Source organism: Hyalella azteca, unplaced genomic scaffold, assembly GCF_000764305.2.
Source record: "Hyalella azteca isolate HAZT.00-mixed unplaced genomic scaffold, Hazt_2.0.2 contig9703, whole genome shotgun sequence".
NCBI classification, from domain to species: domain Eukaryota; kingdom Metazoa; phylum Arthropoda; class Malacostraca; order Amphipoda; family Hyalellidae; genus Hyalella; species Hyalella azteca.
In genome coordinates, this window is record NW_025939765.1 from 1 (window position 1) to 21600 (window position 21600).

General features: G+C 37.7%; 2 protein-coding genes across 2 annotated transcripts; one reads left to right on the forward strand and one right to left on the reverse strand.

The window, feature by feature from the left end:
- The first annotated feature begins 1646 nt into the window (after positions 1-1646).
- On the forward strand, positions 1647-6960 carry LOC108675760 (ras-related protein ORAB-1). Its single transcript, XM_018163787.2, has 5 exons — positions 1647-1935; positions 4785-5026; positions 5276-5386; positions 5568-5706; positions 5935-6960. The coding sequence occupies exons 1-4, from the start codon at positions 1756-1758 to the stop codon at positions 5656-5658; spliced, it is 624 nt and encodes a 207-aa protein (XP_018019276.1). The 5' UTR covers positions 1647-1755; the 3' UTR covers positions 5659-5706; positions 5935-6960.
- Positions 6961-7250: 290 nt separating this feature from the next.
- Positions 7251-21108, reverse strand: LOC108675759 (NAD-dependent protein deacetylase sirtuin-1). The gene is made up of 10 exons (XM_018163786.2): positions 20899-21108; positions 15896-16067; positions 15104-15473; positions 14760-14942; positions 14386-14579; positions 13682-14127; positions 13187-13381; positions 12800-12917; positions 12202-12464; positions 7251-11775 (listed from the first exon to the last, which is right to left on the reverse strand). Exons 1-10 carry the CDS (start codon positions 21050-21052, stop codon positions 11036-11038), a joined length of 2835 nt encoding a protein of 944 aa, XP_018019275.1. The 5' UTR covers positions 21053-21108; the 3' UTR covers positions 7251-11035.
- Between the last annotated feature and the right edge of the window lie 492 nt (positions 21109-21600).

Below are 21600 nucleotides of genomic sequence, written 5' to 3' on the forward strand. Positions count from 1 at the left end.
AGTCGGGTTAAAGTTAATGAGTAAACAAATCAAATAATTAAGGTTTTGAATACTTATAAGAAACTTTGAGTCACAAATTTACCGGTTACTTTAGACGTTTAGAGATCGCAATTCACACACGTGCTACCACGGCAAACGCAACTGACTTTCTAACTATGTTATTAATATCAACTTCGCTGTTTCTATCTTTCATCCCGCATTGCCGGATCTGAATTGAAAACCAAAATAAATTATTTTTCAAGCAATTATTATGTGTGGTATAAAGTCCTCTTTACGCCAGCTGAGCAATATTTGTAAACGTTAATAAACTTTACCGAGCGTTGTATTTGTTAAAAAGTGTCAATGCGATGCGATAGCCCCATTAACATTGAACCACAATAAATGAGCATTTTATATGTATATATGTACACGGCTTTATACGTCTCGGACAAATTTACGGCCGGACTAGCAGCCGATCTCGCGCCAAATCTACAAATTCAGTGTGTTTAGCTTGTGAAAATTTTTGGAATTTCATATTCATTCGTGAGTTATATGGCGATACGTGCAGAAAATCGCAGTGAACAAGTGATTTAAAAATCGGACTCTGAAATGACTTAAACACAGGCCTCAGAAATGCCGGTCGTTTTCCCATATATCCGTATAACGGTATAACTCGCGAACAAAGGCAAAATCGGAAAAAAATGTCACGAGTCACAACAGCAATTTTGGGAATTTGGTTAAACAAAGTTTCGTTCATATCTGTTCAGTAATTTTGTAGAAAATTCTCGATCACTGCGAATCTACGTATTCACGGTATTGACATCGCAGAGCCAGAACATAACAGATTGTTGCGGGCTCGAACTCGCAACGCGCCGCTTCAATTTTCGCTTTGCTTAGCTGCCCAGCCTTCTTGCCGATTTTTACCAGAAACTGTCGCACAGAGCTGGGATCAAACCAGCACCTCTCTGAACACCGTTTAACGTCTCGGACGAATTTAGTCGCCGTTTTGTATTAGTAGTTAGCAATGTATATGCAAAATTTCGTTCAAATTTGTTCAGTAGTATGGAAGAAACTTGGTTGAACTTGTATAAGGTTGACCCAACAGAAGCCCATTTTTGCGGATGTAGTTAGTTGTTCGCCTGTGAGGTTGTGTAGTTCGTTGACGCCTTGATTTCTGCGAATTTCGACCCGTACCGCCGTATAACTCAGGAATAAATGTAAAATAGAAAAAGTTCTCCATCTAAACATCGCAAACAGAGTTTCATCGAGCTGCGTTCATTAGTTTAGGAGATATTGTTTGATCATTGAATTTTGCAGACCGAACGATAGCCCGGCCGTAAAATTGTCGTGCCCGAGACGTTTCATAAGTGTGTTATCGACTCCGGCGCAATCTTACAAAGCTAGCTAGTGTGTTTTGCTGCATTTCGAGTCTTGGCGCCATGCCGTATGTTCTTTCCGTTATAATTATTTCATATCATAGTGAGGTCGGCACTGAAGAATAGGCCTGAGCTGATGTGGCCTGTCGCCGATTCTTGTACCTACCTACTTTTCGTGACCATTATGAGTGTAGGTGTTGAATACTTTGGTTTTGTTTGGTAGTTAGGAAGTAAACACAGTAATAATGAACGTCTTGCATGATGCTGCTCGGAAGTATCTTAATTGATTATTGACAGACGTTTTTTTTTTAACTTTGCAGAGTACGGCAGACTTAATAAGTTAACCATAAAAACTATTGTTCGAGCGCACAAGTCTGCAAAAAAAAATTCAATTAACCATATGGCATCAGTTAAAATACCAGAACATAAAATTATTTTATGCGGTGAATTCGGTGTTGGAAAGAGCTCTCTATTCAGACGATATGCTGCTGATACATTCATCACTGCCACTGATAGAAAATCTACATTAGGGCTGGACCATTATGAAAAGCTTTATAAAACCAAGTCCAGGGATGTGAAGGTAAACTTATAATTAAAACTTGGCAACTTGTTATGCTGTATTTTTAAGACTTGAGTACCTATTCTGCATTCAGCAGTGTAATTGATAAATTTAAATATTGAATACTGTTCCCTTGATTTTTTATTAACACAAACTATCTATCAATCATATTGAAATATTTTAGAATTTAGAATAAGACAACTGTAAACAACTCTCATAAACTCAGGAGTGTATGTCTCATGTCTGAACGACTTGAATTTAAATTTAATTGTGTATTTTGTATTCAGATATTGATTTTGATTCTTTTTGTAATACCATAAAATAGCATAAAACCTTTGCATATGTAGTCACTTCATGATCATGTCACTGTGTAGGGTAAACGCGGTATATTCCGACATCATAGTGGCAAAGCAGAGAGTTTTTTAGACTCTCCCTCAAGTTCATTTTTAAGTCTTATAAGTAGACCAGTAAAGTATCATGGATACCAGCATTATCATGCTTAAGAAATAAGCTTAAATCTCGAGTAGATGAGGAAATTTAAAATGAACTGATTCTAAAAAATCTCTGGTTCGTCACTATGTCCGACATCGTAGGTAATTCCGTCACCTCTCCAGCTTTTCCTTTATATTAAGCTTTGTTTTAGTTCCATGCGTTCATTGATGGTTGAAATGGTGACGTCATACATTTGCGTGTCGAAATACTGCAAAAACACTAGGTCTTGGCCATTTAGTGGGAAAATATTGAGATCCAAAGAGAGACAATGCATGCCACGTGGTGAGATCATCAAAAAATGTGTCAAATTTGACAGTTGACATGGCTCTACCAAATAGTGAATAACTGTTTTTATAGGAAGAATATTATGGTTTGAGACTTTTAAATACATCTGTGAATATATTAGGAATCCTTTAAGTATACTTGTATTCGCTGATTTCAAGTCGTAAATAAATTAATAGATGATTAAGTTGAGATGTTGGATTTCGACACATGAAAACTAATTCCGACACAACTTGAATTGGACACACACAGATCGTTCAAAGCTTTGTACAAAAATTGAAATTTGCTTAATTAAAAGCCTAATAGCTGTTAATTAAAACGTAATTAAGTAGTGTTCAATATTCGTTAGTGTTCTAATTCAAAGCTGTGTTGTATCCCAATACAGCTCACACAGCAAACGGAATTCGAACACGTGGATGTCGGCAATACGTATCAGTTAAATTTGAAGCGCTGACGCAATACGACTCACCACGTGTCTGATGTTGCCACACAAAGTGACGGAATATAGGGATTTGGTAGGTTTCCATTCTAAAGGCTTTTTAATAAATATGGCAACATTTGTAGTGAAGTGTTTTGAGAGTCATGTGAAGGCAACAGAACTTACGTAACGCATACGGTTTTTTTTATAGTTTTTCATTTCTCGATGCGTCCTTAATGTGTCGGAATATACCGCATTTACCCTATTTTTTATTTATTAAGGAATATTTACTCTATTGTCAATGCCAACAACATTGCCATTTGCTATGGCACAGGATCAAAATTTTCCTGTCTATTACATAGCCTACTAAAGTACTAAAATTGCGCAACTTCAAAGTGACAGATTTTTAATGCATTTGAAATCTTACAGCCCAATCATGCACATATCCATATGAAGTTATGATATCAATTAGATGGAGAAAGGAGCCAAGGGAAAGGAGGTAATTCATCTAGTGGAAATTGTGTGAAAGCTCTAGTTGTAGCTAGAAAGGTCAGTAAATTTATTCCATGCCTGTGGCACAACACTTATGTTACCAGTTGCCACTTGTCAGCAATACTGCAATAGCATTAAAATGAAACGATCTATTTTGTTAACAAAACTGAGCCACAACTTTCTAGCACAATCAAACAAGCTTCTTAGTTTTTATGTCACAATCAAACCATATGAATAGTAATTCTGAGTTCTGACTAGTACATTTAGCTTTAGTCTTTTATTAATGAGCTGCTGCAATACCAAGTACTGTTGCTGAGTGACAGCTCAAGTGTCATTGACTGTAATTTAAACATGACTATGATTTGATGTTTATCCAGAGGCTACTTATCCACAGTTCCACACCATCCTTTGGTCAGGATAAAATTTGGGAAAGTGATGAAAGAATAGGAATGAATGTCATGTTGCATCAGAAAACTTGGTGGTAAAACTTTTTTTTATAACTTGGCTTATTTTTTAGAGTAAGCAAAGGTTCAGGAAGGTCAATATTTTAGAAATAGACTGCTATTTCTATCATCAATCAGAATCAGTTGAATTAGAAGATGCTTGGCCATGCTTGGCTGTTTTAGCTCAAAAAGCTGGGGTCTAACTTCAATTTAATTCATTTGCATTAAGTTTCCATTAAGAATTAAATTGATATTACTATTTCAATCTTTGAAAAAATGCAGAAAAACATCAAATTCATTCTCAAAGTCAAAACTTTCTTTTTAATTGTTGTAAATTTTATTTTTTGAGCTTGGTAGGGGTGATGCTAGGCACAAAATGATGGTCAGATGCTAATTGAATGTGGCATTATAACAGAGCCTCAAACACACACCTGGGGCCATACTGGGTCTTCTTAGATTTTGTGTAACCAAATATGGTACCTAACTTGCCTGCAAATGGGTTAATAATGTAGGTTGTCAGTGCTTTTAAAATTTTTAAATGTTCGCATCCTTGTCTATTTGTTTGATTTCCACATTTGTGTATGGTATTCCTTGACATTTTGTTGTAAGGTCATTTTGTAGATACAGCTCAGAACTACCGTAGTCTTCAGTTGTCAGTAGCTACTTACAGAATATGAATTCTTACATGTCTTGAATTTATATTGTTGTGACTACACGTCATTTTCACATGTGATGTTGTGCAGCTGCAGTTATGGGACACAGGAGGAATGGAACGAGTGGCCTCCATAACCTCATCTTATTACAAGTTCTCAGAAGCTGCCATTCTCGTTTTTGCTCTTGACAATCCAGATTCATTCAATGTTCTATCCCAACATTTACTTGATGTTGTTACTTATGCTGAGAATGCAAAGATATTCCTATGTGGAAATAAATATGATCTTAAAAGCCAAATTTTAGTTTCTGATGCTGACATGGAAACATTTAGGTGAGTATCTTCAGACTGTGACTGAACCTGCCCATTGTAATTAAGTTACATTTTGAATTTTCACTCAATAACTTTTACATGCAGTAATGTCAGTTACTCATCATTATTGGATATTTTAATGGACATGTTATAGTTCATATCACATTCTCAAATGTTCAAAATTTACAACCCTCATTCATAATGGTGCATTGTGATTCAATAGATTAAGAATAATTAGTAGGACTCATGAGCAAAGTTTTCTTTTCTCAGTGAGCAGTGCCACAATCTCATTTCTGGAATATATAAAACGTCTTGCAAAACTGGCGAGGGTGTTGAAGAAATGTTTGCTGATATTGCATCCAAGCTTGGAGATGCTAACAGGTTTGTTGTGCACCTTGAAATGAAAAAAAATGAATTTGATTTATAATGGTTGATGATGCATGATATAACTTGTTCAACTGTGCATCAATAGTAAGTCTTGCTTTTGAATTAATTACTTCCATACCATAGGCAGTTCTTGTTAAACAATGTATTTACTGATTTTTTTTTTTTTTTGTTCCAGGTCACGGAAGGAGTTGGATGCCTTGACTGATGAATCATTCAAAGTCACTACACATCTTGATTCAACACCACAAGATTCTTGTTTATGTTGAAAACGCTTGCTACCTATGCTGTGGCACTATTTCCAGAACTCGAGAGATGTGAGTATATTCAGGCTGTCTTCCTGCAGTGGTTGGCACTGCTCTTTATCTTATTAATTCTCATTGTTTCTTTATGCAGAACTGAACTCAAGTAATTTAACCTGGCTCGCATGAAATATAACTTGACACACATAATGTTTTTTCATCATTGATTCAGTTATTATATAGGTAGTCATTTTTATCTGAATTTCCATGTATTGTTAAAAAGAAGTTATTTATTTGTTCCAGGACTTGGTGCAGATGTTCTTCCCTTTCTTGCATCTAACCTCTGGGTTGCGAATATGAGCTTCAGCCATCGTTCTCAGCATCACATTACGTCAATCTCATTCATATTTGTAATATACATGCATGACAGTCATGTCGAAGGTATTGGATGGTGACAAGTTGAAGGGGTGCTCTCATCTCAGCATGCCTCCATTGTTGAAGTCTCTTTAAGCCACTGTTACCAAGTATACTAGAAAGTTAGTTTTCTAAAATATTTCATTTACGTAGATATACATAAGTGAGTGCCAGCTATTTCACGAAAAGTTCAAGAATCGGCAACAGGCCATGGGCCTATTTCTTCAACGCCGACACTTCTATTCTATTCTACGTAGATATACATAAGTGAGTGCCAGTTATTTGAAAATTATTACGCTCCACTTTGTTTCAGAAAGGCGTATTAAAAAAAAACGTCCACAAGCTTCTTACGCATACTTCCAAGGACTTTTCATTGTAGGAATAAGAAATATTTTACTCGAGCCTGAGTTCATTGTTTCGAATACATTGCTGAAACAACAGGAGTGGTATTGATAGTTACACTTGCCTTGCTAATCCGATCCCATTCTTTAATTTTTCTTCGATGATTATGATGGGCAGATATCTTTTCTAAAGTTGTAGTGGAAAAGCTTGCTTAGTTCGTCGAGGTGCCTTAGTTGTAGTCAAATCTGTACATACGTTTCGTAGCCACTAGTCATACGAATGCCAATCTTGCCAGCATGTGTCATGACGCCTCAATGAAGACGTATTTGAATTTGACGGCCTGCGTTGCCAACATCGTGGCGATGCACAGAGATCTACTGACGACGCTATAATTTTTATAGACCACAAAACTGATGAATTAATTAGTCGGTGCCAAAATTTAGTGCATTAGTTTCTCAGTATGAACGATTTTACTTCAGCCGGAGCCTCATGCTTTGAAAAAAAACACGAAATTCTGAATGTAGTCTTTTTTATAATATTAAAATAAAGACAATATAAGTGTACCGTACGGAATTCCGTTTTTCATTCAACAGGAGTCCCAATGAACTTTTTCGGAACTATTTTCAAGATGAGTTTACATCGATCAACTTGTGGAAGCCGTGGGCAAAAACGATCGCTTAAACTTTCAGCGACCAATTCCCCGAGTGCAATATTTCAACATCGAGTGGATTCACTATTGGAGAACGATCGTAATTCGACCAGATTAAGCAAGCAGTAGCTAGGATATTCTCAAACCATTTCAGGTATTACACACGATATACTCAAAAAATAGCATTTGTTGCAGAAGGTTAAGAATGCGAGTATGAATGTACACTGTATTTTCAATCTCCGGGATATCAGTTCCTCGTAAGCAGCCAACAGGAGCCATGCTCGCACTGCGTTGGAGTAACTAACCTCGGCTTAGATCTCCGTCACAGCAACACGCTTCACCAACAATAAATAGCAGATGGAGGAACCGCCTTAAGATGCTATCACCAACAGTGAAAAGAACTTCTGTCGTCTATTCAAGTGAGCTGTACAAAAACAGGTATCGCACTATTATTATTCACAATCTGTACAGCGTATAAACAATGACTCGGTCGTCAGTTAAATCTTCTGGCAACACCATGAGAGTTGAAACGTAGCTATAAAAGTATGAAAGTCCATATGCTCAAAACAGGCATTGCTGGAATATATCATGAGGACACAACCCAGGGTTAAAAGTACACATTGCTACTGAACTAATAATGCCATTGTTAGACGTAACAAAAATCCAACTAGAATGTTATCTGAAGTACTACGCTACGAATAAATTAACATAAGAATCGAGTTTACGCTGTACAAAAGAGGACACAAAGCCCTTGAGAAAAGTTTTCATTCAGGACGGAAAAAATAAGGAAAACTATTCTCCCAAGCCCCCATGACCGAAACATCGCACGATGGAGTGGAGTTGAAATCATAGAACTCTAATATCATGGCAGTCGTAGTGGTAAGAATTAAATAAGTAGGCAAACCGACGTAAGCTACCTGAAGGGAGGAAAAACTACAACAATACCGCCATCAATACAAAATTCATGGTAGTTTATATCCCGACAAAGCCATTGCAAGGTAGTTAACAATCTCTTTTCAAATGTAATATCCCAATGACCACATTTCAAGTTTTGACTCACGCCACACTGCCGGGCACATGCCAGTAACGGCCCACTCCAATATTCTTTAATGCATTTCCATAGATGTTTTCACATCAGCCGTGCAAGGCACCTGTCATGCCCGTGGTGTGAATGCTTCTGCTTCTATATAAGAAATGCAATGAAGAATTTAGGACGGAAAAAAATAAGTAGGTTAAGAATGCAATAAAGAATATTAGACTGGACCGTGACTGTAACATGCCGGCGGTATGGTATGAACCTGGCCTAACGCAGCATGTAGCCTAACTACCACGGCGTTAGGACAACAGCCCGCACTCAAATGTATACGTGAATTTGACGTCCACAAGCAAGCTGCAACGAACGATGAGTAATTCAGTCACACCGAATGGTTTATGAAAGGAAATCATTATATTGAAAATACACCGAAATCATTCGTATTCCGATGTGACGTGGCGAGCACGAAAACCTGCAAGATCGCAACGGAAGACACGCAAAAGCACCAGCGATGGCAAGCGACCGTATCTCTGCGCAACAGATGGAACTGAAAATAGATCTGTAGGACAACATTGCCGAGATTTTCTCATAGTCCAACCATGAAAAATAATGTAACGAATAATAAGAGACGATAACTCGGGCAGAACACATGACATGACATGACATATATTGCTCTTTACAGCGAGGATTCGTAGCACAAAGAAATTCAAGAGCCGCTTGAATGCTAATTCTTGAATGACGCATCATTTTCTTTTTCTAACGAGGCATTAAAAAGTTATAACATCTTAAGCGCCAATTACTGTCAACAGAATACCTTAAGTTGGTGGAAGTTGATGAAAATGCAAAAGGATAACAGCGTCATATGGTTGTGAATTAACGGCTGAACAGACCATTAATACTGAATACAATACCAGCACAGAAACGGAAGAGGCTGAACCAGATGATATGAAATGGAAGAACTTGGCTGTACTGTATAACATGACCGACGTTTGCAACGAACAGAGACATCGTGTTATCCTGCACAGATTTGAGAGGAACGCATGTTTGGGAAAGACGGTAATCACTCCGTTCATTTGTGCACATAATCTGGCGAATTTTTATAATACGAAAACCAATACACAAAAAGAAGATAGGCGAAAAAAATTCAACATGTACTGAATATCAAGGGAGAAAACTAAAAAATAACAGCAAATGATTCGTCACAAAAATTTCTAATCCTTTTGATTCATTATATTGCAACTAGTAAATAAAAAATTGTACTGCTATGCACCCTCCTTGTGCTTTATATTTTCCAACTTAGGAATTTTCTGAAGCAACACCAAAATTTAATGGTTCCCATGACAAAAAAAAGTGAATCAACTGTAAAGGCATCCCCAGCTCGTGACGATGCTCATCTCGAAGGTCGAATAAACAATTCTTTATAAATTTCGATCGTAATACAGATAAAAATTGCTGTCTCCACATAAATATTTATCACACAAATTAACGACGAACTAGAGAACAAAGAAGTGTAGACAAACAATGGCAAGTAACTAGCGCGACGCGTGAACCTTGAAATTCTCTTTACTCAATAGTTTAACCCCGCCGGCAGGCATGCGTGATACAGATAACACATCACTGCATTAAGACGGGAGAATAATAACCTGTAATTTTCATCAGACAACAGTACAACAATTCATTTTCCAAAAGAGGAACTTGAAGAAGGAACCAGAGATTAAAAAAAAACAATGAAAAACAGGAGTCTTGTTGGAATATCCACATGAAATCAAATATCCAAAATAAGATGAACACATCAATTGCATTAGCGCTGCAAACGTACGGCTCACATATGAGTAATTCTCCTTTGCATTTTGAAGAAGATAGTGGGATGGCAGCGCCATAATAAGACAAAACTTTAGTTCCTAGAGCTTTACGTCAACCAAGATTTTGCACTGCTTGTTGAGAAGTAAGAACAACAACGTCTATCAATAACCAAAATTGTATTTCTATCTCGCAAGCGTGACACAAAGTTAGGAGCAGTCAGCTTGCTCTAGGTCAATCAAGTTAATCGAGTACGCAATCCTTACATAATTACGCTTCACATTTATTTCACTACTAACTTCACATCTTCAGGCCAGTAAGAGTGTAACAACAATAAACTGAGAACGATAAAGATAGAAAATGCGACCAGAAAATGCGCTCTCTGCAAACAATTATGCAGTAAATAAGATAGTTTGCCGCAGACGTGTTAAGAAACAACTGCATCGGAGAGATCAAGGGAAACTCTTCTATTAAAAACATTCCACAGAAACATGGAAAGCGCGGCTCAGTACCCAACGTCACCTTACCATACGTGCCAGTTGCAGGAAAAAATGACAATTATATGAAAAATCTTGCGATTTTTGGCAAAAAAAAAAAATACATTAGAGCTTCCATTCGCAATCGTCTCGCTTACAGCTTTTATCTAATACCAAAGTCATAATATCCTTTTTTAATATTTAATTATCTAAAAAAATACCCCACGAGTTTAATTTTCTATAAAAAAACTTGAGAAAGGAACAGATGAGAGGTCATCGCTGCAACTCAATGTCCTGACAACGATGTAGAATAAGGAAATATTCTGGACACTTGTACTTTCTTTGCACCACGCCGACATGTTATAAGACTATTGCAGTATCATCTACACAAATATTTTTACAGTGAGATTAGGGAAACTGTACTCAAATTCATTCACTTCCAAACTGTACTTTGCATTCATTCACTTTGCTTCAACGAGAAATAGTTTGCGTTGCAACATCTATTTACACTAACTGCAGGACATCAATCATTCCCAAGTTATTTGCACTTATAAGGCAAAACACCTAATAGTCATAACTACCTTTATCTGTGACAGTACCGGCAGGCAGAATGATAGCAAGCCAGGCAGGGACGACACAACAAACGCATTTCCTTAGAGAGTACAACTACTGGACTAGCAGAAGAGAAAGTCAAAGAGCAACAAAGCAGCATGAAATAGGTTCTATTTTATCGTTAAGTTTTGCTGTTGCTCCAGCAGAATGTCCGACTGGCACATCTGAATTAGAGGTCATACCCGAGTCAACATCTTGCACAGGTACGAATGATGGAGTGTCTGCTAAACTGGCGTGCAGCGTCATCCAGTCGCTATCAGCACAATCTTCTTCATGTGCAGAAGTGGGGAGCAGAGAGTCAATTTCGTGCCTGCAGGGAGCATCTATTGTACTAGCTGCAGCCGCTGGCAGCTTACAACTGGCACTGCTTGTGTCACAGCACTGAGCTTGTGGTGCATCATATTCAGTTTTAGTCTCATAAGAACCATCGAGCAGTTGCTGATCTGCTTCTTCTACAGCCTGAACAGCTTCTACAACATCGTCTAAGCTGTGAGGCGACACCGCTTCACAATTCTCTTCTGACAAACAAGCAAAGCGAGGCAGATGTTCCTTAGCTGAAGCAATGGAAGATTCAGAGTCGGCGAAGACGGCAGAAGCTTTGACGCTCTCAAGACAGGAAGACGAAGTCTCTCGAGTAGGAGAGGACGAATTATCATCATTATCCACCAGCTCATCATCTTCAGCATCATCGTCGTCGTCATCATCATCATCTTCCTGAGATTGACTAACTTCATCTCCATCAACGTCATCGGGATCATAGAATACCTCAGCCCCTTTGAATACGTAGCGGTGGTTGCCGTTGTACAAGTAGGCATTCTCTGCACAAGTAAGCAATTATTTTTTATTTCACTAAAAACTAAGTTTTTTCCAATTAATTTTCTCATATTACGAATTAAAGAAAATATGTTCTTAAAAAATGTTCCCGCCGATAGAATGTTATTGATGTACGAAACTAGAAAAAATATAACACAATACTCACTGCAGTGAGTGACAGAGAGCGCATTTTCGAAAAAGAAAACGTGGTCACGACGACGGACAGACAGACAGACGGACGGACATGACGAGCACAATAGCGCCTTTTTTCCATACATGAAAAAATGCGCTAAAACGTATTTGCCATATAAAATAATTACCTAGTCTCAAAGCATTAGATTGCATCTAGCATATAAAGATGAATTCTTCATTACTGAAACGTACATGCTTCAGTAGCATCGAACAAATTACTAGCATCAGGAAATACTGACCAGGAAGTCGGGCAGCAACGCTTTCCCTTATTTTGGGAGCCCAGCAGGCGCGCAAAGCTTCGATGTCATCCTCGTCCTTGGGATGAGGAGCCTCGGCAGGCACGGCAGCAGCAGCAGCACTCGACGCGACGCTGGCGGCCGCCGAGCTTTCGGTTGAGGCAGCGGAGGGACTGCAGGTTAAGTCTTCAGGCTTGGGCGGCAAATCTCTTATTTCAGACAGCCTCACGTCACTGTTGCAGACGTTCTTCCAGCTGGGGCCAAGCCTGAGGGCGCAATTTTGTTATGGAAAGTGGTTTGAGACGTAATAATTAGAACTGGATGTGAAAGTAATGCCAATGTTTCATTACTTTACATACTCAACCTTAATTGTCTTCAAGGTCAAAAAATCCTTTCGATGAAATCTCACACATTCTATCAGTCCCGTTCTACGATGAAATCTCACACGTTCTATCATCAAATTTGGAACGCAAAGAAGCATCAACAGCAGACTTATAACAAAGTATCTTTCAAGACTTGTACACTAACCCACCGAAAGCAATGTGTGAGCTAAAGAATTACGAACTAAAAACAAAGTATCTTCTTTAACTTTCACACTCACCTATGGCAGAGCTCATTGACGATGACATCGCAGTCTCCCAGAAGTTCGATGTCAAAAGTTAGGTGGTCAAGAGGCTCGCGGTTGATGAGGATTTGAGGGACTTGTGGTGGTATGGAGTCTGCAATTAATAGCAAAAAAAGAGGTTTGAATTAAAGGATACATACAATAACCTAGACGCATAAAAATTCATTATGGACACGACTGCTTACCATGTCGAATTTTTTTACTAGCAATATTTTTTTAAGAAAATAAAGATCAAAAGTACACGGTATCTTCTACTCAATATGCAATTTATTTCAGATAAGCTTCCTTCACCCTTACAAAATTTTTTGTGTTAAACAAAAAATCGCACAAAAGATTTATCAATGAACAAAGCGGTGAACTCACTTGGAATGTGAGCAACTGGTCGCACTTTTAGGGAAGATCCAATCACGATGAGAAGATCACAATTGTTTTGGTCCAAAGATATACAGTCGTGAAACTCGTCAGGGAGTCCTTCTCCAAAGAATACAATATCAGGCTTCATAATTGGCTGAGGGAATAACATACCGTTGCTGCTCTCGCTTCCAGAACACATACCACCTGATAACATACATGAGAACATTAGAACAATAATTAGCTTACATAGCAGACCTGGGTGAGTTGTTAGGCAACTGCTTCACCAGCATAACTTTAGTTATACAAATCCAAATAATGAGTTTCAGCCAATGTTAATAATCGGTACAGTATCATCTACAAACAGCACCAATGGAAATTGTTACAAAGTTGGCAGAATATAGAGAAAAAAACGATTATGTTTAATGCAAAGACCAGTAATGAAATAAACAATGTGTGCGGCGAATTTCAGGATATAAGATCTTCATAAATTACGACTCCACTCACTTATATTGAAAGAGTCCATATTACTATCTTCGTCCTCCACACGAGGTGGCGTTTCATCTAAACTTGAATTGTGTGAATGATTAGCATCACTCGAGGCCCCAGCATGATCTGGCGTCATAGCCTCAGGGAGATTCTTACAGGGATTGCGTGGGAGGAAATTAGAGGAAACTGTAGTGTCGGTGTTAGACGCCCCAGTGGGGTTCAGGAGGTAGGGTGGTGGGGTGGATGGAGGAGTGCAGTGAGGACACATGGGGATATGCCGGTCAAATATCTCTGCTTTGATGACATCTGCCGAAACTTTGTGCATGCATCTTTGGCATGTGGCTGTGGCAAAAGATCCATGGCATTGAATAACTCTTGTGATGCCAGCAACTTGTTCTAATGTGTCAATGTTTTGGGTGTAGTTCCGTAGTAGCTTATCATGTGATTCCAGGCATCGAATAAATCTGTAGAATAAGGTCAATATTACAGCACGTTAATATTATAGTGCATGAAATTAAAATACCAGTTTCATGTGAATAAATAGTTATTAAAAATTCTATGTCTGGCAATGCGTGATTCAAATAAGGAATATGAAACATAATATGAAGATTAGAGATCAGCACAAAGATATACACGTTTTATTCACATCAGAGTGTCGTATGAACTATAAATATGCATCAATTTGACCAGAAACACTTCAACAAAGGTAATGAGATGCAAACCTGTGGCAGAGTGAAGGAGTGAACTGGCCAGGATATATCTCGCGAGCAAACTTAAAGAAAGGTCTGGGGTCGCGCCGGAAGAAATGGATATCAAACATTGCTTGTGGGTCTGGCAAGTTAGGGAAGTCCACAGCAAGACGGGCATATACGCCGTCACGACTGCGGAAATCTGGGATACCGCATGACACTGACACCTGAAATGAAAGAAAATAACACATTCATTCTTGAAAAGACGTCAACCATAATAAAAATTTCCTTCTATACACAAAATGTAATCAAACATGTTGACAACAGAACACAAATTACTACATTAAAAAATGAAGGGGGGACTCTACAGGATATTAGGTACAGGTGAGGCAATTAATTGGACTCACCCCAGCCCCAGTGAGGACAATAATCCTGCGCGAGGTTTTGATGAGTCGCACGGCATCATCGAGAGTATTGAGGTACCTCAGACGCTCTCTCCTTGGTCCTTCAGTGAGCACGTTTAGGAGCAGCCGCCATATCATCTCATCACTCACATGGTCTGGGATGTCGCTGGGATCAGCTCCCAATACCTGAACCAAACTTTTAGGTAAATATCAATTCATTCAACTCTTCTGAGTTATCAACTTAAAAAACAGGATTCATTTTCAAATGATTAAAGTTATACTTGAAATAATGCAGGAAAGAATATAACACAAAACACACAAGTTGGACAAGGTCATTGAGGTAGTACCTTTGAAAGAACAGCTCTGGGATTATGTCCGCGTTGCATCTGCTGTTGCACCCACAGTGATGGCTCAGGAGTGCTATCTTCACCATCACTGCCATCACCACCAGCATCTTCACTATTAGATAATCTACTCGTGCGTGAGTCATCGCTGGAGACCGAGTTATCATCATTGACTTCATCAGCAGCGTTGTGTTGAGAAGAATAGTGGATGTGGTGGTGCGGAGTGGAGCCTTCAGAGGTTGAGGGCTGGCAAGAAGAAGCAAGAGCAGGAGCTGCAGGGTGTGAGGTGTGGTGAGCTCGGCGTACTGGAGGCCCACATTCATCTTCTTCTTCTTCTTCATCAATGCTGCTGGAGTGACGACGTTTAATCCCACTGAAATGATAAAAAATATAACTCAATACTCACTGCAGTGAGAGACAGAGCACATTTTCTCGTCAACAAAAACTTGAGGTTACGGACAGACGGATGGACAGATGGACGGACAGACAGACAGACGGACGGACGGACATGGCAAGCACAATAGTGCATTTTTTCCATAAATGAGAAAATGCGCTAAAAAGGGCAATTGAAAAGTTCCAGAAGTAATGTCATGCTTTAAAAATAAATCTTTCTGCAATAATAAACAATGTGGAAGTTCAATCTTCTGCATTTCACTACAAAACCAATTGGAATTTGGCATCATGATTGAATGAAATGTAGAGAAATTTCACGAATTTCAAGTTACCAGCTTTAAGGATAATTCAAACTCTAGCTAAAAAAATGACCATAACCTATGTTATAGTTTCAATACACACTGTGGAAGCTGAGAGCTGGAAGGCTCAGATGAAGGTTGCTGCAATGGCTCCTCTTCAGAAAATCGTGGAGGTGTGAGCTCATTGAAGCCAGAGTCACAAGTTAGAGATCCTCCATCCATGGCTACACTGCTGCTGCTGCTTGTGCTGCTGGTGCTGCTCACTCGCCCACCATCTAGAGAGAAAAACTTATGTTATTCATGAGGCTAGGTCATAAGAATTGAAAATACTCAGATGGACCAGGTTATCATTCTGCTAACACCACAATCCACACATTGCAACACCATCAAAAGATACAAGATTAGAAGACAGCTACTGATCCCCTACTACCCCACGAGACATTATTTACATAGATCACTTGTAAATTTTGTTGTTTCTAAAACAGATCATGGCTGTGCCATATTTTATTGTGTGGCAACTTTTCAGGAACTTTTCAGGGGAAGAGCTGCATATACTACAAATAAGTGGTTTATCTTGTTGAGCAAGATAAAAAATTCATATACATACTCTTCATTTTCAATCTTTTAGAAAGATAATGGCACACCTTCCAAGCTTCAACACTTGCCTATCCCCAACCTCAGAAAATCCACAATATTAATGCTTTTTATGCTGATAAAAACATGGCATAACTGAATAGTTCACCAAAACATGGCATAACTGAATAGTTCACCAAGCAGATCGATATAATTAGTAGTCTTGTTCTAGAGCCTGAATAATTGCATCTGACTAGGAGGCTTCTGTAACATACTTGGACTCTAAAAATCAGACCTAAACTCTGTGTCCCACCTGTAACAACTACAATTTTACCAATTAAGTAGGAGTTAATAATATGAGAACCTAGTTGGTTTGCAAGTCTTCAAGTTATTAAGTGTGACAACTCAACTGTCTATTTACTAGTTTCTTTCTTGTATGGCTCAAAATGTAAACCTTCTTTAAAGGCTAGTTGCCATATGTAGGATAGGGACTTGCAAATCTGTTAAGTTGCATATTTGGCTAGAAGAACCTGTTCACATCAATTGACTTGTGCCAAATTCTGTTAACCAATGTGCAATTGATGATTAAACATTAATGAAGCATTAAATCCAAAATTAAGCCAAGAATCTTCTATTTTTACATTTCGAATGGCTATGTGGCAGGTCCAGAAATTGTTTGTTTAGACAAGAAGGAGATATATTTGGCAAGTGTTAACATTAAAAAATAAAATCAAAGTCAGATGATGAACTTCCAAAATGTTGTTATTAGGTACAACCTACTAAAAAATTGGAATATGGGCCAGAATTTTGCATGAATTGCAGGCAAGAAATTCTATCAAGGATGGTGGAAACGACTGCATGAGAACCATCCAGCACAACAGCAGCCGGGTAACTAAAGCACAGCTTAGTCAGACCATCTTATTTAAGCGCATGGTAGCAAATTTTTGCCTATGTTAAATACCCTTTTGCGACCTGTTGTGAATGCATAAATCAATGTACAAAGATGGTTTTGGTACTGTTGGATGGTTCAGAATGTCAGCTTTAAGAGGAGAGTAAAAACTGGAAGAGCCAATATCCTAAATTTTTGGCCAGACACTCCCCTTAACCCTTGTCACCACTCACCACAGGTCTGCGGAAAAACACCCTTTGTTTATAATAGTCTCATTAAAAAAATAATATACGTTTAAAAATTACTTTTTAAAGACAACACTTCCAAAGAATCCAGTATCTTTGATCTTACAGATGTACAATGAATTTCTCATCTAATATTCGAAAATTAAAAAAATTTATTTTTACATTTTTTAATAGATATATATAATTTTTTTAATATATAAATTTTTTCAAAATTATTTATTCTATTAATTGATTCATGCATTGCCTCCGACTTCACACAAGTGTGCAAAATTTCAGATCAATCAGACAGGTAAAAGTGTGTCAGATATCAGTTATAAGATTTGTAGCTGACAAAATTATTTTTTCAATTTTTTTAAACTTGAAAAAAATTTTTTTTTATTTTTTAAAATCTTTTATTTTGACATTTGATTCATGCATTGTCTCCAACTTTACACAAGTGTGCCAAATTTCAGATCGATTGGAAAGGTAGAAGTGTGTTAAATATCGATTATAAGATTTGTAGCAGACAGACAGACAGACAGACAGACAGACAGACAGACAGACAAGAAGTGAAGTTAAAGAGAAGTGTTGTAATAACCACAAATCTCACAGCCTTGTCTGTCAAGATACTCTTCAACTGAGATCTATTCATGGTTTTGGATCAATAATATTTTAGCTTTTTTGATCGATAATAATTAGGTAGGTCATTTAGCAAACCACGTATAAACTTTAACCAGCAATTGAGCTGCTTTAACCAGCAATTGAGACATCAGTCTTCAGTGAGCAACAGAGGTGGGAAGAGCTCAAATTTTCCAGTGTGCCTCTTCATCTCATTTCATGTACCTAGTTTTTGCATTGGTGGGCAATGAACTCCCAGACAACATAAATAAAAGTATTGGAACAAGGAAACCAGCTATGGCCTATGAAGATGCACTTGCACCAGCGATGAAGATGCACATGCTCTGGCAATAAAGATGAACAGGTTTCCAGGCACATGCAGTGGCAAACCAGTGATTTTTTTAGAATCCATTCATTTTTATTTCCTCATTTACTGTAGATTTTAACAAATTTCTTAAGTATGATAATTCTGGTATCCAAGATACTTTACTGGTCTACTTTTAGGACTCAAAAATGAACTTGAGGAAGAGTCTAAAAAACTCTCTGCTTTACCACTATGACTGTCATGCACATATGACGGGATGCTCATTTCGTGGTATATTTTTTTTTATTTGTACGTTCTATTAATCCTGTGCTAGGTTAGTGACCAGTCAATTGATGTAACATTTATTTTGTGACTGAAATAAGGAACTTCATTTAACTGTGATAAGAGCCGGACCAAAGAGCGACTCTTTAGCCCTTGTGTTACAACCAATACGCAAGTCACCGTCAAGTCGGCACGCTACTCATAACTATTTCAACTTTGCGGCGGTGTTTCCGGTCACACACACATGAGTAACTTACAGTCTCCTCACCACCAATAGCATTATCACAATAATGAGTGGTTGGAATTGTGATACAGGGCTCTGCTTGAGACCAGAAATTTGGTCCTTTCAATGTCATAATTTTTAAAAATGGATTTGAGTTTACAGTTATGAGTTTAATGACTGCATTTGATAAGAAACAATCTATATTAAAGCCTGGTAAAATAATCATGTCATATTCAAAGTGAAAAGAACCTAAAAAATACTTGAAAGAAATGAGGGCAAAAATTATTTGCAGCCAAGGTTGAATCATGACACAAAAACCCATGGCAATTAGGGTTATTGGCCAGTGGCAAATGAGAACATTTATTATTACCCTTCTTCATGTCTTTTTAGGGAATTTTCTTATTTATGGAATAAAGGTGCTATTGTACTTGTCATGTCCGTCCGTCTGTCCATCCATCCGTCCGTCCGTGACCACGTTTTTGTGGACAAGAAAATGCGCGCTGTCACTCTCTGCAGACTAGTATGGAATATATCTACTTGGCAAGCCGCGACTGAATTTTTCGAGCCGTGGTTTTATGGATTTGCCAGCCGTGATTCCATTTCTACGAGCCGTGATTCTATTTCACCGAGCCGTGAATTCCATATCTCGGCCATGAAAAGCCATTTACGAGGTGCGAATGCGAATTTATTTACAAAGTTTATGCACGCGTTACCCCAAATCTCTAATTTTACCCTTAAACAGTCAAACGGCAACAATAAAATTTGTCTCTACTGTAGGTTCAGCACATGTTAATATACAGTCTGACCGCTTTGACATGACCGCAACTATGCGTGATCTTCAACAAACGTTTTGTTGATTTGTTTACATTACAATGTTTATGTTTTTTCTGCAAGATATTTTTGGCGGAAACGGTAAAGCAATGCGCAATGCGGATTGCGGAAGTTGAAAATTTTATGAAATGACATGTTTGCAAAGTGCAAACCGCGATTTTTTAATCAAACAAAAATTTATGACATTCGAGCCGCGAGATTTCATACCTACTGAAATTATATGATATTAGAGCCGCGATATTTCAGACAAAAATAGGACTTTTCCAGACTAGTCTGCAGAGAGTAGGCTAGCCTACTGAGTTATAATTTTTGAGTCCAATAAGTAGACCAGCCAGTATCTTGGACAGTGAACACCAGCATTTGCATGAACATACTTCATACTGTATCATACATAAGAAATTGATTAAAATATTTTTATATTAATATGAGGAAAATAAAAATGTATCATTTCTAAATTCTAAAAAATCCCTAATGTATCATTTCTAAAAAATCCCTATTTTACAACTATGGCCGCTTAACTCAACCTGACCTAAACCCTATTAGTATTAGTCTCATAACTCTCATTTTAGAAAGCCTTAGTCCCAATTTTCCAATTTGGTGCCCAGCCATGAAATCAAGGCACAATTTTTAAATTCCACCCCAATGTCAAAATATTTTTCTTCTCTACTGAGAAAGCAAATCAGCATTCTATACTTTTTTTATCGTTTTCAGGTATTTTAGAATTAACTATGAACCAAAAGAACTAGCCACTAGGCAGGTAGTTTGTTTACATATTTATATCTACCTTCAACAAGCTATACGATCCACACAAACATTTCAGTTAGCCTGTCAAAACATTTTCTATGTGACTGGCTCGTTTTTTTACAGGCATGCGCACATCGATAAGCTTTTGTTTCTAAGAGAATTGACGCAAATAATATAATTTTACTCAATAATAAAGAACAGTCTTAGATACTATCAACTCGCTAAAAGGTAGAAACTGTCAACATTCAATCATAATAATCATCAAAAATGAAAAACTTCCACCTAGCCTTACATGAGTGACGTCAAACTCGACTCAGGCACAACATCGCCATCTTTGAATGGCTGGAGCGATAGAGAAATGAAAGTTAACAACGAAAAAGCAATCTATAACCACGATATTAGCAACAAATAGACTTACTTGCCAGCATATCTGAATTTCGCATAAAACATCTGAAATTGTTTTTGGGTTCACTGGCCAACATTTCACTTTGATAATCCAGACGAAGCCGTTTTGCAGGAACGGTGGACTCCATCACTCGCATCCCTTCCGCCATATTGGATTCTGACGCCATTGTAAAGCATTGCCATTCGATTTACTGTTACCGATTAATGTTCATTATAGAAACGGAAAATATTTGGCATACCTTGTTTACAATATTTTATTTATATTTTGGTACCCTTATCTACTTATCAATTTCCCTCGTAAACGTAACAGTAAATAAATTGATGTTATCAAAATCACAATTCCTACTTCCCGTTAGGAGAACTAGATTCCGAAGCGTATAAATGTCTTTATATATTCGCTAAGGTGTGTAAATTTAACCAATAGGATTTCTTCGTGCTAGCTCAATCCTCATAAAATTGTTTAGTTGTGAAAATATTCGCAAATCTAATTTTAATTGCTCTGAGATTATTACTAAATATTGAACAGCAATCAAGAAACCCATTAACCGTACATACGCATTACATAATATTCATTCAGAAGTTTTGTTTTTCCGTTATAATTGGATTTTCTCATACAGTCGTTCATTTCCTATTTCTCGATGGTTCATACTTCAATCATCGCGATCATATGTAAATTCAGAATAAGTTATTATCGTGATGCATTATATTAAATAAT